This window comes from Leptinotarsa decemlineata, unplaced genomic scaffold (genome assembly GCF_025532065.1).
Source record: "Leptinotarsa decemlineata unplaced genomic scaffold, Ldec_3_MD MMD2_tig00026347_RagTag_RagTag, whole genome shotgun sequence".
Taxonomy (NCBI): domain Eukaryota; kingdom Metazoa; phylum Arthropoda; class Insecta; order Coleoptera; family Chrysomelidae; genus Leptinotarsa; species Leptinotarsa decemlineata.
Genome location: NW_027412698.1, coordinates 2,503,493 through 2,520,876, shown reverse-complemented (window position 1 = coordinate 2,520,876; position 17,384 = coordinate 2,503,493). Strand labels below are relative to the sequence as shown.

General features: G+C 34.7%; 2 protein-coding genes across 2 annotated transcripts; both read right to left on the bottom strand.

Annotated features, from left to right (window-relative positions):
• Positions 1-1,936: 1,936 nt before the first annotated feature.
• On the bottom strand, positions 1,937-3,163 carry LOC141486175 (uncharacterized). The gene has a single exon (XM_074183897.1). The coding sequence runs from the start codon at positions 3,161-3,163 to the stop codon at positions 1,937-1,939; it is 1,227 nt and encodes a 408-aa protein (XP_074039998.1).
• An 8,405-nt stretch (positions 3,164-11,568) lies between these two features.
• On the bottom strand, positions 11,569-13,154 carry LOC141486241 (uncharacterized). The gene is made up of 2 exons (XM_074183971.1): positions 12,735-13,154; positions 11,569-12,113 (listed from the first exon to the last, which is right to left on the bottom strand). The coding sequence occupies exons 1-2, from the start codon at positions 12,817-12,819 to the stop codon at positions 11,569-11,571; spliced, it is 630 nt and encodes a 209-aa protein (XP_074040072.1). The 5' UTR covers positions 12,820-13,154.
• Positions 13,155-17,384: the final 4,230 nt, after the last annotated feature.

Here is a 17,384-nt window from a genome sequence, read left to right as displayed (position 1 = left end):
CCAATTTCATTGTAAACGTGATATATCTCTAAAAATTTGTCTCTCCTGGATCTCATAAATGAAAACCAATCATCTGATTTTTCGGGGTCAAGCGTTGGGGGCGGTGTAGATCCTGGACTAACATCCTCGTATTCAGGATTGATCACTTGAACCTGTGAAATAAATAGTAGGGATCGACCGATACCGATATTTATATCGGCCATCGGTGATATTGTGATGGGCCCCTATGGTTTGATGTTTTGGGACACTTACCATAGGTGAAGAATGAACCACGTCGCCAACCTGATTTTATACCGTGGCCCAAACCGGCCGACTTTCATACTCAGAGATCGTTCAAATTCACCCTCTCAACGACAAGGGAGCTGTGTTGCCAGAGAAAGATGTTTTGGGAAAATTCAAAAACGACTTGAGTATGCCACAATAATAACTTCCTGTTTGGAATCGAGCGGCTGTTCCCAAACAGGTAGGAGGTTTCTTTGGTTAACTAGATGTTTGTTATAAACCTACTGAATGACAAACCAACGTACATTTTAAACATTTATTGAATAAGAATTAAACTGATATTGCAATAGTAAACACAAAAACAAAGAACATCAGGTGCATGTAATTATCTAAACGTATCATATCGGACAATTATCAATTAAAAAATAGAAAGTGTGTTCGCTAACATTACCTTCTACCAGTCTTACTTTAAGTAGCAGATACGCCGTCTTACTCGATTCTGATAACTCATAGCAGAAACGATACCAATATATAATCATTACTTTTCTCGCCAGTTCATGTACAAGAGACAGTGAGACATGTTTACCAATCATTTACAAGGATTCATTTTTCTGTAATTCTACAATGTCAAATTCAACAACAGGGAACATAATATCAATAGATCTTTAACATTCGAGTATAACAGTATTAATAAACAAATACACAACTTCAACACAATAAAAACCATGGCACATAAAATATTGAAATTCGCTATCATACCAGGGACTCTGTTCACCTGTACCGTAAACTGGGGTGAATAGGGACAGTTTTGAAGGTTTTTTGAAAATCCTGACCAATCGGACAACATTTTTCAAAATGTTTTTTTATGATATCATGGCATACGACCTAAAGTTACGAACTGACATACTGCATATGATCATATTTTTATTGGTTTTTATATATATTTTTTTTAATGGGTGTCCCTATTCGCCCCCGTAGTGGGGTCAATAGGGACACGTCTATATTTCTTGTATACGTCCCTATTCAATACTTCTATGGGGCGAATAGGGACTTTGTATTTATTTTAAAAAGTTTTTAGGACATTATGACATCATTTTCAGGAAAAAAACTTTATTTCAAAATATATAAAAGTATCTCTTAAAGCTAAATTATGTCCTAAAGGTGTGCCTTCCTCTTCGAATATTTGGGGGAGGTAATACATCCACAACTTGCTCCCTGTCAAATTCACATTCATCTGGAACATCCGGAAATACATATATGGATGCCATTTTAGATGTCTGTCTTAGGAAAGTCCCAAGAAATTCGTTTGCTGCAATCTGTAGCACTTTGCCATAAAATACTTTGTCAACTCCTCTGTCATATTTGAATTTTACGCTAACCCAGTCACCTATTTTCAGCTCCTCAATTTTTTTTCTGTTGTCTTCTGAATTGCTTATTATTTTATTTTCTTCTTGTCCACCTACTACATCTTCAATTAGTTCGCCCTCATTTTCACCGGAATTTTCTCCTTCCAGATCACTCTGATGATCATCATCTCTAATTTCGTCAGCGTTATCACTCTGATGACCATCATCATTACTTTCGTCAGTATTAGTTTTGAAGTCGTCAGGACCAATGCTTCGACCTGGTGGAACAAGAAGTCTTTTTTTTCTATTTTTTTTGGATTCTTCATTTCCATAGCGCATTTCTTGCAAAAATGTAGTGAGACTGTCATTTAGCGGAATATCCGGATTTTCTCTTGGTTCAAAAGTCTTTCAAGAACCCTGTGTCTGTTTAAAGGACACAAGCCTGACTTCTTAAAACCTGATAATATGGCGTTTTTGAGACCATCCTCTTTCTTCATTCTAATTAAAGTTTGATTTAGGAGTCCAGGAAATAATTTTTTATCAAACGGCTGATTGGTATTCTTTGCTTTGACCTTAGTTTGTTCTAAAACCGCTCTCCAATGGGTCTTAAGGGACCTAAAAACAGCAACGTCTAACGGCTGGGTTAAGTGGCTTGAGTTTGCTGGCAAAAATGAAAATGAGATGTTATTCTCCACGCAAGTCTGAACTACAGCCGGGGACAAATGTGAACTCAAGTTGTCCCCAATGAGGACTTTTTTCCCTTCAAAACGTCGGACATATGGCAAAACAATTTTTTGAAGCCAGTCAAGGAAGCAGTGTCCATCAATCCATCCTGATTTGCTTCTGTTATATTTTGACCCTTGTGGACCACCTTGGATCCAAAGGTCATACAAATGTACCGCCTTGTATATAACATAAGGTGAAAGGAGTTCACCCGATGCAGTTGCAGCGAACATTACTGTGACTCCGGCTTTGGTCTGGTTCATGATCCGTTCGGGATATTTGCATCCCTTTTTGAAAATTAGCTTACGCCGCCCAGGATCATCCGATAGAGCAGACTCGTCGTAATTTATTATGAGATGAGGCGGTACATTTTCCAAGGTGGCACCAAGTTCTTCAAAGAAGGCGTTGATGTTTTCAGGACTTACAGCGGCCCTACTTCTCTTAATATTTTGGCATATTCGTTGTGAAAGCTGATTTCGATGCCTGTTGATAAAACTAAGTGCCCAATCGGACCCCGGCAGATTGTCCTTGAACTTTGGTACGACTTTCCCCTCTCGCTCTAAATGATATTTTATAAAACAACGAATATCAAAAACGCTGAGCGGATAGCCCCATTCAGCGCACTTTTTTAAACATTCAACAAGTTTTATTTCTAAAGCTGTGGATAATGCTGTTTGTCCACCTTTCTTTCCAATTTCCAGGTTCGGTTTAGAACAATATCGATGCAGAGCGGATTTTGAAATTTTCCATTTCGCCGCTGCTGTTCTCAATGCCATCCCTCTTTGTACATCCAGAACTGCATTCCGAACGCACTCTGGATCAACAGAAGCATGTGTTCCAGCTTTGGGGTCCTTTTTGTATGTTCTGACCATTTTTGAACATCACCTGAATAGAAAAAACAACTTATTTACCTATTCGAAATGGTAGATATAGGTATTATCAAATACCTAACACTATAAATATTGGCACCGAACGATTCAAACGTATTCTTTGCTATGTCCCCATTCACCCCAATTTAGCCATGTGTTAGGTCTTGCTTTACAAAAAAAAAATCATAACAATTCAATGAAAGCCTTAATCTCAAAGTCTAATATGACAAATTACTTACCAAATACAAATTCATTAACAGTTAGATTCACCGAACTGATAATAACAACCACGTGTTTCGTTCCGTCAACAGTTTGGAGGTTTTGATATTTTTGAAGAAAATGACAAATGACGAATGGCCCTTCTTTTGCCACAAACCCAATTTCAATATCTTTATTTTTATTGTATTTATTTATATTTATACAATTATTGATTTTTTTGTCCCTATTCACCTCCATGTCCCTATTCACCCCAGTTTACGGTACTATATTCTCAAATATACAAAACCAAAATGGAAATAACCCATAGCACAATTATCTCAAAAGGTATTTAAATAAACATCGTTTCGTAACGATGACATGACATAATTTCTATGGACAACAAGGTATAAACATTACACACAATTCATAGTACATATTAGGTAGAAACATATATGCCAATTAAAATATCATTATATGTAAAGTTTTGCAATAACCATAGTATAGATATGATACACGACAACCATAGATTCAATAACTCTTCGAATCGCAATCATTTAAACACAGATATTTACGTAAAATAGAGTTTAGAGGAGGCTGTGACAACACCTTTTTATAAATCTTCGGAGATTGTTATAATCGATATAAAGTCTACAATTTAATTACCAATGAAAATTCGATCTTTCTTTTTGAATGATACTCACGTAAAAATGAGCTGTAATACATCATTTTTCCGTAATAATTTGCTGTTACTTTTCCTTGGGCCGGTTTATTCTAAGCTCGAAGAATTTTTCGGTTTTTGTTTATTTCGGCAATAATATCGGCGGTTATGAAACTTTGTTTCCAACTGATTAAACTTTTGTTACACGTAAATTCACTAACAAAGATTATTTTCCCATTTAAACCGAAACTGACATTTCGCGTGGCATTTTACTGACGGAGTTCACTTCAATTTCGCTGATTCGAACTAGACTGGTTACATTTTTATTATTTACTTTCACTGACGGAGATAACTTCTGTTCAACGGTTCAAACTAGACTGATTAACACTTCGCGTAAACTTATTACTGACGGAGATAGTTTCATCTTGACTGGTCAAACTAGACTGATTTACACTTCGCGTAAACTTATTACTGTCGGAGATAGTTTCATCTTGACTGGTCAAAGTATAGTCCGTTCATAATTTGTTGATAGCTCACTGCAAGTTTGGCCCTCATTAGAGAACTGAAATACAGAGAGGACAGCTAATATGATATAATAACTAAAACTGGCAGTTTAAGATGTTTTCGACTAACCCACCTTGTATCTGAAGAAATACAATACAGCTATGGCACTTTTAATCCGATTATGTAGGTATTTTGAGTGGAAATGAGTGACCAGCGTCGTAGAGTATATGATTAAAACATTATTTACTTTAAATAAATAAATATATTAATATTCTTAAACTGTAGGTACTGTAAACTGTATTTTTAATTTAAAAACATTTCTTTATTTTATTCAAAAATAATAAGTTACTTGCAATTTGTAAAAGATACATTTATTTAATTAATACCTATTTTTAAATGATATAAACTACGATTACTTACAAAACTATTCAAATTCAAAATAAACAGGATCATCTTCGGAATCCGAGTCGTCTTGCAGGTTAATAATTAGCGGTTGTGTCTCTACAGTCGCATCAATTATATTGTCAAGATCCCACATTTTTTGTTCTTCTTCTATTGCATGTCTTACTGTATCTCGCCAATTTTGTTCTGTAATATGTTGTAAAGACTCATATAACAATTCACGTACAGCTTGTATTTTATATGACTTATTTTTTCTAGCCACATAGCTTTTCATTTGTGCCCAAATGAGTTCAATTGGATTTAATTCGCAGTGGTAGGGTGGAAGTCTAAGGACTGTGATGTTTCGTCTTTCCGCCATTTTGTCAACTACGTATTTCTTAAACTTAGATTTGTGTTGCCGGGCAATTTTTAAAAGTTCTGCTTTAACCATTCCATCTTCGTAAGGCAGGGACTTATTCCGCAGCCAGTCAATGATATCCTGTTTCTTCCACGCAGTCGTTGGAAGTCTTTCAACTAGTCGTGAATGATAAAGTGCATTATATTCGGTGGTATATGTTCAATCATCACTCTTCGAAAACATCAGCTGTCATCTCCCCGTGATAGTCTTTTGTGCTTTTGGATTCAAATTCCAACAAACCATGCTTAGCAAATCCTTTTTCACTGCCAATGTGAGAAACTATTAATCTACTGCCTTTACCAGAGGGTGGGGAAATACCAGTAGACCAACCTTCCATAAAGGCTTGCCTGGAGCTTGATATATTTTTATCTGTCCAAATTTTTGTGAGAGTATGACCTGCGTTTACCCACGTTTCGTCCTGATAGTAAATTGGCCTTCCTTCAGCCCGAAATTTTCGTATAGATCTTAGATACTTTCTTCTCCAACATATTATCTCTTCCCGGTCAATCAAAAGTAATTTTCGGTCTGATTTCTCCCACCGGAAATTTAATTCTTTTAAAACTTGCCACAATTTGGTTCGTCCGACATGAGGCAAATCCGGGTCGTCTCTAACTTCTTGTAAAATTTTGTTTAAGTTGGATATTTCTTTTTTGTAAAAAAATTCGTGATTTTTCCTTCGAATACCATTTTTGGCAAATTCATCAATTTCAATAGGTTTTCTCCCCCTCTTTAAGTATTCGTTTGTATTTGGGTTAACTATACCTTTTTTTTTCTTTCTGATAGGAACCTATATATTGTTGACTCCCCTACGCCCGTCATGTTGGCACAACTCTTGATTATGTTCTGAACAGTGTTTGTGGGATTCTGAGAAACCAGAGCATCGTGAACGTTCAAAACAATAGTCTTCTCTCTTGGTGAATAGACAGACTTACTGACTGTACGCAACAGTACCGGTGTAAAACTTGATGATGTTGATGATGACGAAGCCATCGCAAGCAATCAAACAAAACAAGCAGGAACGAAAGGTACGTATATGTTTGTAGGAATATGAAAAAAAGTTACTCACGCACTGCACAAAATTCGCAAAATAAATATTAGAGACGTTAATTACTGCCGTAGACGCCGAAACACCAACGAGCCGTAAATTAAATGCGATTAAAAAATGTACAAAACCAAAAATTATTTTCGTTCGTAACAACTTCACCCTTTCAAGGCAAGTTTCGAATATAAACTGAAGTTTTATATTTAATGAATAAACACCTCAGGAACCTCCGCCTATGATTTTACGAGTTTTACGACCGTTTCATGACTTGGGCCCTCATTTTGTGCTATCGACAAATTATGAACGGACTATAGCTGGGAAGTGTTTTGATTTTAATTTTACCAGCCAGGAAAATACTCACAGGTGTATTTGAGGATACAGGAATATTTGTTGTATTACATGAGTATTGTTTTATTGTTGTTTTTTTCTCTTTCAGGAAAACCTTACACTTGAACAATTTTGGTCAATGCTGCTTTCTTTCTTACATGTTTATGCAGAGTTGATCACAGCAAATTTTCAAAAATGAATACATGTAGTTGAAATATCCGACATTTTTATAATTACTGCTGTATCTACTCTAATATTTATCATGTAATTAGGACTAGATGTCCGAAATTATTTTGATATTTCATGTTCACATTTTTACGAAGGTAATATAGCTGAGAAGTGTTTTGGTTTTCATTAGTGGTCCAACTTTGGAGGAAAATATTTTCTTGCAGTTGTATTCGAGGATACAAGAATATTTGTTTTATTTAGACAGGGATATTGTTTTATTGTTACTGATTTTTATTGTTTTTCAGAAAAACATTACACTTAACAATTTTGGTCAGTGGTGCTTTCTTTCTTGAATATTTATGCAGAGTTGATTTTCATTATCACTTGATTATAGCAAATATTCGAAAATGAGTTGCTTGGAGTTGAATTCTCCGACATTATATAAGTTTTTCTGTGAGAAAATATATGGAATTCAGCCTCAATGATTTTGTTGAACTGGAATTTCAATACTTCGTTACTTAGTTTCTACTCCAATATTTACTGTCTACCTGAATTCACTGACGTTTTTCGCTTTTTTATTTGCATTATCACAATGCTGATGTGCATACTAATTTATGGAAATATATAAATAATTATTATTATTATTACCATGTATCAATTGAAGCCTTGGTGCAAGAAGGTGTTAACTCAATATTGAGGAATTATAGAAAAATCGATTTGATTAATAAAAACTGGAACTTTTTATCAACACATATGTCAATAATATTTTTTGCATTACATGGCAATGAAGTGCTTTCGAAAATCTTGTGGTGGGTATAGTTGCTTGAATTAATGTCCACGGTTCCAGAAAAATTGGAAATACTGAAAAAAAATGAGTTGACACCTTTTTCCGAATTCCTCATAACCAGTAAAGTGATTTCAAATTAAACAAGAAAGTCGTAAGTGAATAATTCTATTGTTGAAAGCATTTTTCAAAATAACTCAGATGTAGCACGTTAAGAATAATAGTTCTTTCAGTTTTCTCCTCTTGTTAGATTATGATAAAATCCTCTGAGGTTTTTGGGAATAAATGTTAGCTGTTCCTGAATGTTATCGAATTTTTTGGTGCAATAGCCTTAATTTTATCAATCGTTAAAATGGTATCATCGTTCCTATTTCTGATCGTTTTTATATTTTTCCTGATATCAACTTTACTCCAATCTTTTGCTTCATCGAAAGAGTATCGACATTTAGTTATTCCGAACTCCTCGATCTGGATCCACCACAACTCTCTAAATACAACTTTTTCATTCATTCATTCATTCATTATACAGATATAAGAATAATATAGAAAAAATATTATGATACACGAATAATAGAATGCAAATGTAGAGAGAAAGATGAAAAATATTACAAGAGATGTAAGATGGTAATTTTCATCTATCTCCTTGCTGAAGTTTTCCAATTCCCGAATTTTAGGAGAAAGGTTTTTCATGTGAGCAGATCTCTCGTTGAACTGCAGCCATTTGTTCACAGTCCACTTTAAGGAGAGAGACTTGCTCTTCCAGTTCAACGAGTATGCCCCTCTTCGCTATATATTCCGTTCCAATTTCATTGTAAACGTGATATATCTCTAAAAATTTGTTTCTCCTGGATCTCATAAATGAAAACCAATCATCTGATTTTTCGGGGTCAAGCGTTGGGGGCGGTGTAGATCCTGGACTAACATCCTCGTATTCAGGATTGATCACTTGAACCTGTGGAATAAATAGATGTGATGAGTAATAGATGTCGCGTTTGAGTAATGATAATTACCTGTTGGACTGATGTAGAAGGTCCTGCTACGACTTCCATCTCTCTCACTTTTATCGACTTGTCTTTATCCCTTTTTTCATGTTTCATCGTGTGCCTCCTTCTAGATGGCGACTTCAAGCTGGACTTTTTAGACTTCTTCGCCTTCTTCATTACCTTTTCTTCACCCTCCCTTTTTTTATTTTACGTCTCTCAATGTCCTCATCCGAACTGATCTGATTGAACTATATGAAGATACCATATTCTTCGAATACGTTTCCTCCGTCTCTAATATATTAGTCACAACATATTGTGATGAGTTCGGAAGTGGCTCATCGAGATTCGGGCTGTAAGTCGCCATCACATTATCAAAGTTGGAATGGTTGTCATTCATCTCCACGTAGTTTGGATTGAATTCATTTAACCCTTTGAGCCCCAAATTGAGATTTCAGAACTATTTTAATAAACATTTATTGAAAACTTCCATAATAGTGTATTACGGAACCCTCCTTTTTCTATATCACCTGGTTGGCCTGATTTCAATTGGTGACTCTGAGGAGACGGTTCCCATACTTTCTGACCAATCTAAATACCCTCTCTACAGTTCGGGAGCGGTTATACTGGAGATGATTATTGGGTAATTCGAAACGTCATAAGTGTGTAATAAAAGCTTGATTCACTTGTTCAGAATCGAGCGGTAGTTCCTGAACAGGCCAGTTTTATGGATAACTAGGTGTTAAATTACGAACCTACAGAAACACATCGCTACCTCAGAGCAACAGTGGGGCATCTACAAAACATGCTAGTTTCGGTAATCAGCAATTGAAGTTTTTCACTTCAGATAATCACAAATTGCTTCTTAAGTATACCCTAATTAAAAATGAAAAAAATACTAATATGCTGTGTGATAGTTCTTGAAACAGTGTTTTGCCATATTTTTTGATTTTAGCATTAATTATAGTTATAAAAAAATAAATAATAAGGTTTGACAGGGATGTCTCACTGTAACACTGGAAAATCTAACTTTTTTAAGATCATGTCTCAACGAATAAAATACATTATTAGCCTATTTAGGACTAACTTTGTACTGGTAATAAGGTAAGGGTGAAATAAAATAATGTAGTCAATGGTACAAAAATGATATTATTTTTATTTCTTTTTACAACTTTTATTTTCTCAAATTGAATATAAAATAGTATTATAATTATGCCTTGTTCTCTGTCTTTTTCAATGTTTATGTTTCTTCATCACTGTCGGCAGCTGGTAAGACCTTCTTTGAGCTTTTTAAATTAAAAAAGAATTGGTGATGTGCTTTAGGAATTAGATTTGCTGAGCACAATGAAATTAGATCTTTTCTTTTATTTTCTGTGATAGAAGGTGATTCTGTGTAAGCTTTCTTCAAAACTATCTCCGTTGCGCTTTTCCTTGATTTTCTTCTTATGTCAATTTCTTTGAAACATTCATCCTTATAAGATGTCTTATAAAAAATAGAATATTCATTTTGCTTCCTTAGTTCGACTATCTTTACATCGTTCCATGTGCATTTCTCATCATCTGTGTTTAGAGAAAAATTTTTACCAAAATCTTCAGACAACTTCTTCCAATCATAAAAGTCCGATGTCTCCATTTCTTTCACATTATAGGGCTCCCCCGTCTTTTTGGAGGTCTTAACAAGCATGGATATTTCACTAGGAATGAAAATGGGCCCACTTTTCAATATTCTTTGCTTTTCTCTTTCAATACAAGAATGAATATTGTCTGCTTCATTTTCTGTGTGGCCGGCTATTAGGTATTTATGTGTAATAGTTTCTATTTGCATGGTTTGAATACAAAATAAGTACATAGCAAAAACATACCTATTCTTATTTTGTGACACAGTATTATCACTGTAAAATATCAAATTCTTCTTGTCTTTACAGTGGTCTTTTATGAATTCATAAACACAGCTTGCAATTTCCACACCGCCTCGGTTTGCAATGCCTTCATGCCACAAATAGCAATAACCTTTTCTTTTTGAAGTTTCTTTTTTTGAAATATCGGCTACAGTAAAATTATACGCATTCAATTTTGATTTGTAGTAGAATAGTGATGCTTTACCCTGTGGCAACTGGAAGACAGCTTGTAAATCATACACTGCTATAAGATCTTCATTAGTACATTTTTCTTTGTCCTTTTCTTTTTCCAATCTTGAAAGTGAAACTTCTTCTCTGTGCTTTTTGTGTTGATCTTCTTTTTCCATCTTTTCTTCATCACTCAAGAGTTTGTATTCCTCGCATTTTACACATAAATCTTTCTTTGGCTTGAAAAAGCTTATATTAAATTTAGTATTAAAAATCGATTCATACAAGTGTTTTTTTACATAGTTCAAGCCTTTAGCTTTGTTCTCTTCTTCGTACAGTCTGTACATCATTGATAAGTTTAGACCACCCTCTAAGTATTCCTTTTTAGTTCTTGACCTACAATAGTGAGACTCAATGCGAGGGAAACTATTTATATGCTGAAATACTGATTCTAATAATGCGTCTTCAGTTTTTTTTTGTTTTCCATGTTTTCCCCTGGAGTCTTCTCCAGTGAAACCATTAATGTCACTCTTTTTCAAAACAGTAGATATGAAGTTGTTAGAAATAGCAAATGTAGATTTGAACATTGCTTTACATACACGCTCTCTTCTACTATCAACCTCAAGGTAAAACAATGTGTTACATTTACGAGCAGTTGGTGATCGCCCATCATCATTGTTGGAAGAAGAAATGAGTTTTGATATGTAATCTCTTTTCCGCGTTATGTCACACAGATTGTAAAATTTTTCAAATATTTCCTTTCTACATGTATTCGTAAATTTCACATTACAGCTTAAAGTACATTTATCAGTACGACATGGCAAACCTAAAACCTTTTGCTCATGATGTTTACCAAGTCTTGACACGTACGCTGCACCGGAATTAACTTTTTTTTTTTAAATTACGTGCCCAGTCCGCCTCATTCCTTACACGCTTTCGAGTTAGCTGCTTAACAGGGCCAATTGTATTTTCAATTGGGTTCTCATCTGTTCGCACATCAGGTAAATCCTGTTGAGGAACATCACCTCTAACACTACTGTCAGATTCTGAGTCCGGGACATATTCTGGATCGTTATCACTGTCATAAAAAAGATCTTCAATTGAATCAATGTTATCAGGGTTATCATCATTTAAATAATCCAATTCACTGTTTACTTTCATGGGTTGTAATAGTTCCAAGTCTAAACTTCTCAAACTGTAATCATGGTCGATGTTACTGGTACTTGGTATTTGTTCAGTGGTTGTCGATTGCTCAGCAGAGTTATTATTTTGAATAAATTCATCCAGGAACATATCATCCGGTTGATTGCATGCTAGAGTACTGCATGTTGGCTCACCAGACATATCAGGCACTGCTTTACTTTGCTCTAGAGGTCTCGTAGTAGTAGAATCACCAACATCCAGTAGTCCTGGTCTGATTTCACCATCTGAAAAATTGAATGGTATTGTAAATACAGTGATGGAAAAAAGTATTTGCACATCATGTTTTTATGAATAAATGAGTTCGAGGAAACAAAAAACTTCGCTTTCCTTTGCAAAAATGAAAAGTACATTTATTAAAAATGAGAAAAACCTTTCGTAAATAAATGGCACGACTTCATAATGAAACAAAAAAATTTAAACAATAAAAGCACTATGAAAAAAGTATTTGCACACTTGGTCTACTTTGACTCACAATTTCTGTTTACTTTTGCATTAATCCTCCTGTGTCCATAGGTTTGTTTACTAATTTATCTCTAATCGTTTATTACCAGTATTCTCTAATCTTTCAATCAGTTTCCTTCAGTCATTAGACAATTATCATGCCAAAGAGAAGTGAACTGTGTGCCGCGACTCACGAAAAAATTATTTTACTGAAGAGCCAATGTACTTTTCATTTTTGCAAAAGAAAGCGAAGTTTTTGTTTCCTTGAACCAGTTATTCATAAAAACGTGTTGTGAAAATACTTTTTTCCATCGCTGTAGCTTGGATTAATTAACATCAGTAAGGATACATTCTTAAATCTTAGGTTATGTAACACCTACTTTACAAGTAAAACTTGCACTTACCTTTCATAAGTTTGATTCTTGTTTCATCTTTATCGGCCAATTTTCTACAGTTCTTCATTATTTTCAACGTTCTAGATGAAATCATGGCAACAAAACAAAATTAATGATTGTGCTAATCAATGAAAAACATACGGTACGTTAGAGAAAGAAACACAAGAGTAGACGTAAACAGAATAAACAAAATAAAAAGCACAGAGGAATACGAGGGCAACACTGAGACAACTCAGATATCCCACTGTTTAACTGAAATATAATTAAAAATCAATGGAGTGTTACACCAGGATATCTTTTCTATTCGGTTTAATATTAGAGTTATTGGAAAACCCACTGTTGCATTGAAATCTACATCTGCAATATACTTGAACACCATCATAATCTTAAAACACAAAAAATGGAAGATGTCCCACTGTTGCTCTGAGGTAGCGACATGTCGAGTACATTTTAACATTTTATTTAAAACTATAACTAAAGAACAACATAGACTTTAACACGTTCACTGCTGATTAGAGACGTATATAGGACTCCAGGAGGTTTTTTGCTAAATAAAAATGCTCTAGGCAAATACTAACATGAACTTTACATTTTTTAATAAAAAAAGCCTAAGAATGACGTCAACAGGGCCATGACGTCTTTAGACGTCGTCAGCCTCCCATGACAAAAAAGTATGCCAAGGGCTGATGACGTCTAAAGACGTCATGTGTGTATTCACTATACAAACATACCAAATAATATACATTTTGGAAAATAGTTATTGAAAAAATATTTTTCATAAAATACACATATTATATGTAAACAGAACGAGACTCAGATCCTTATTCTAATATTTCCTGAAAATGAATTTTCGATACTAACATCTTACATAGTATACCTTATATACTCAAAAAACAAAAATGCAACTCAAAATATGGTAAAATAAATATATAACAAAAATAATTTAATTATTCATATGAAATATAGAAGAACACGGTTCTAAACAAAGCGCTGGCGTTCCAGGACAAGCTGGGCAGTGGTAAACTGTCTCTTTTCTTATCTTATTTTTGTTACAAATCGTGCATCTTCTATGTGCATGTTTCTTTCCTTCTCCGGTTTGAGGATTTTTTTGTGTAATATGCGTTGCTAGCATTTGCCTTCCCTGATTATTTCGATCTTCTGTTTCAGGTAATAATTTTTCCAACAATTGTAGTCTATAATCATGTAATGAACTTCTTGGACTCACATATTTTTTATATAATAAAAAAGAATTGATCGGGCTCATGTATATTATATGTACACCCAGTTTCTTATACCATCGCATAGTCTTCCTCTCACATGGGTAGTATGCCATCATTTGATCTTTTCTATCAATTCCTCCCATGAAATTATTGTACTGTAAAACAGCTTCTGGCTTTTTCACTTCTTGTTGCCTCTTGTTGAAAAAATTCACCAAATTATTGTCGAGATATAAAAGACGTCTCTTTTGTCTTTCCACTTGGCAATCATCACTCCATTTGAGTAGCGGGCAATTGTCTCGCCCTTTTTTAATCTCGCCTCCTTCACATCTTTAGGGTTACTTTTCCTATCCACTCTTATTGTCCCCGTACAATAAGTTTTTCTGGTCAGCAATTGAGAAGCCAGCTCATAGGAGTTATAATAATTATCCATATACAATGAATGTCCTACATCCAATTTTTGATCCATTAGACTCAGTACTACGTTGGCGGCATGAGCTTTGCCACCAAAATCATCTAAAGTACCTATATAGATGGCAAACTTTTGAACAATGCCGTCAGGCTCGGTAAGAAGGTATAATTTGACGCCATATTTATGCCTTTTATTTTTTATGTATTGTCGGAAACTTAGCCTTCCCCGCCACAGTACCATTAATTCATCTAAAGACAGCTCTTTACCTGGCTAATAAAATATTACTCATCCTTGAATTGAATGAGAGGTCTAATCTTATATAACCTATCAGTAGGTTTTTCCTGACCAGGTAAAGCATTTCTTGAAAAATGCAGACATCTGAAAATTAGCATGAATCGATCTCTACTCATGTAATTTTTGAAAGCAGGTAAATTGAACAACCGATGAGTCTTCCAATAGTCTTGAAGTCTATTCAACTTGATTGTGCCTGAATGAAGTAATAATCCTATGAATATTTTAAGTTCTTCCACAGTAACATCCTTCCAGGCCGTTATGCGTGATTTTTCTTTCGTTCTAGCCGAAAGAAAAACTTCGGCATAAATATTGGTTTCTTCAGCAATTAGTTCAAGAAGTTCGTCAGTAACCAACAGATTGAAAAAATCTAGTGGCGTGTTTCCTAAAAATGAAACATTATTTCAGGAAAAAATCACCTAGCGTTCTTCGATTTTTGTGAGGAGAAATATGCATAATTTACTACACAATGCAATATATTAATACTTCACAAAATTAGAACTCACCATCAGGTTGAATCAAGGGCTCTCGTTGCTTAGAAAACGGTATAACTGTTGGAATATCTTCTACAGAGTCCCATATCACAGTAGGTAAGGGCCCCTGAGGAGGTGGTCTCAGAGCGGCAGAAATCGTGGGACATCGAGGAGGAGACGAAGGAAAAACAACTGGTGGAAAATCTAAGGCACTACTAGTAGTAGGATCATCACCGGTACAAATATCCCCCGGTTCTTCATCGTCACTGTTCTCGAGAGTCCGACTCTGCATAGTCTGGATCCTTAATATCGTCATCCGAATCCATCAAATACTGTAATAACTGTTCTTCAGTCAACGGATATCTATCACGTACCGAATTCACTTTCTGCTCATTTTTTGTTTTTTCATATCCGAAGGGCCTGGACGACTTTCGTTCATGGTGAACTCGAACTGAGACAATGTTTCTTATACAGGGTATTCCATATCCGATGGTCTATTAGAAGTATCTAGAAAACAAAAAAAGATGAGAGGTTCAAATTTTGGTTACCGATGTAGATGGCTGTGATCTATCGTTTGAAAATATTTTCATCTCCGCATTGTTGCCACATCTACATGTAACAGACATCAACTTGGAAATAGAACACCCTATATATTTTATCTATTTTGAATTCTGCATCGAATTCCAAATAAGTTTTGTGAACCATGTTCTATACCTATCTCTCACCGTTTTTAAAATATTAATTATTTTGTAATTTTTTTTGGCCAAACCATGGTTATTTTATTATTTAATATCGCATGAATTAACTGATAGACCGAACTCCAATTCTGGCAACATTGAGATAAGTTATGGTGGTTTTTATTTCAGAACAAAACTCAAATCTTATTTTATACAGAGTGTCTGAAAAATACGTCTCAATTTGTATCTTTGATAAACGACCATAACTAATTATTTTCAAATGGAACACCTCATATATTATATTATTCAATTTTCGAATTCAATCAACCAATGTGAACAACTTTGATCAACTATGTCCTATACCTATCTCTAACCCTTTATGAGATATGAATTATTTAAAAAAAATTGCTCCTATGCAAGCATGCAAGCATATAATTTCCAATAAAATTAAAAATCAAGTGCATCAAATGACAAACAATCAAAGCTAGATTTTTTGGAGGTTTGATTTTCTGGTGGTTACATTTGATACTGAATTATCCCTCCCTAATGCTTGCCATTCACCTAAAAACTTCGATAGATCGACGTCATAACCCTTGTATGAGATATGAATTATTTTATAATTTTTTTGCGTCTTTACAAATATAACATTTCAAATACAAAATTCGGTAAAAATGTATTATTGAACACATCAAATGATAAATAATAACTTCATATTAGTTCAGAAAGGTTTAACACGTTCAACGCCATGTGTATCTTTTTCGATACACACTGTCCTATCCAATATGTATCGAAAAAGATACACGACGTTCATCTCGTTCAATGCGTTGTGTGTCGTCAACTCGCACACTTGCCGTGTGTTTAATAGGACGAAAATGAAGTTTTGGCCTACACGGAAGTTTGTGTATGCCTGGGTTGGGATATGGATGTTTATATTTTGAAATATCATAAAAATTATATGGTGGTAGAATAAAACAATGTATTCTCTGAAAAATTGTAATGAAAAAACTTATGAAACTGAACAGCATGGTGAATAAACATTAGTGAGTATTATTGAAACATTTACGACACAAAAATGTTCCGCAAACAGAACATTTTGTTATAACTTGCGAGGCTATAACAAGTTTTCCGTCAATCTCTTTCCCCTTTCTGCCATATTTTCTGTAGCATTCCGCACATCGTCCACGTACATTCTTCCCCTCCACTTCATTATTTATAAGATAGTGTTTCCCCTTCGTTTTCTTGGATTCAGCTTCCGTCGTAGTACATCGTTCGAGCATTCCTGTGATCACTTGCTCTCTGAATTCTGTTATAGTCAATTTTTTATTAGTAGTTGTTTCATTGTACAAAAAATGGGCATTTACTAAACTAGTTCCCCATATGATCTCAATAGCGAGCTTACGATACCATTTAGTGCAGCGACGCAAAGCTGATCCATACGTTGCCATTTGGTCGCTGAGGTCAATGGATGATTTGCCGCTATTGTATTCTGTAATACATATTGGTTTCATTATGGGTGTATTTGTTCTAGTTGTGCTGGTCACAGTTCTGAGGGCTGACGTTTTAGTTGAAAGCATTCTCACATCGCGCTT

Coding starts and splice junctions, on each gene's coding strand:
- LOC141486175 (XM_074183897.1), bottom strand. CDS start 3,163: ATGGTCAGAACATACAAAAAGGACCCCAAAGCTGGAACACATGCTTCT.
- LOC141486241 (XM_074183971.1), bottom strand. CDS start 12,819: ATGATTTCATCTAGAACGTTGAAAATAATGAAGAACTGTAGAAAATTG. Junction 12,114..12,734: donor AAGAATCAAACTTATGAAAG/GTAAGTGCAAGT, acceptor TCAATTTTTCAG/ATGGTGAAATCAGACCAGGA.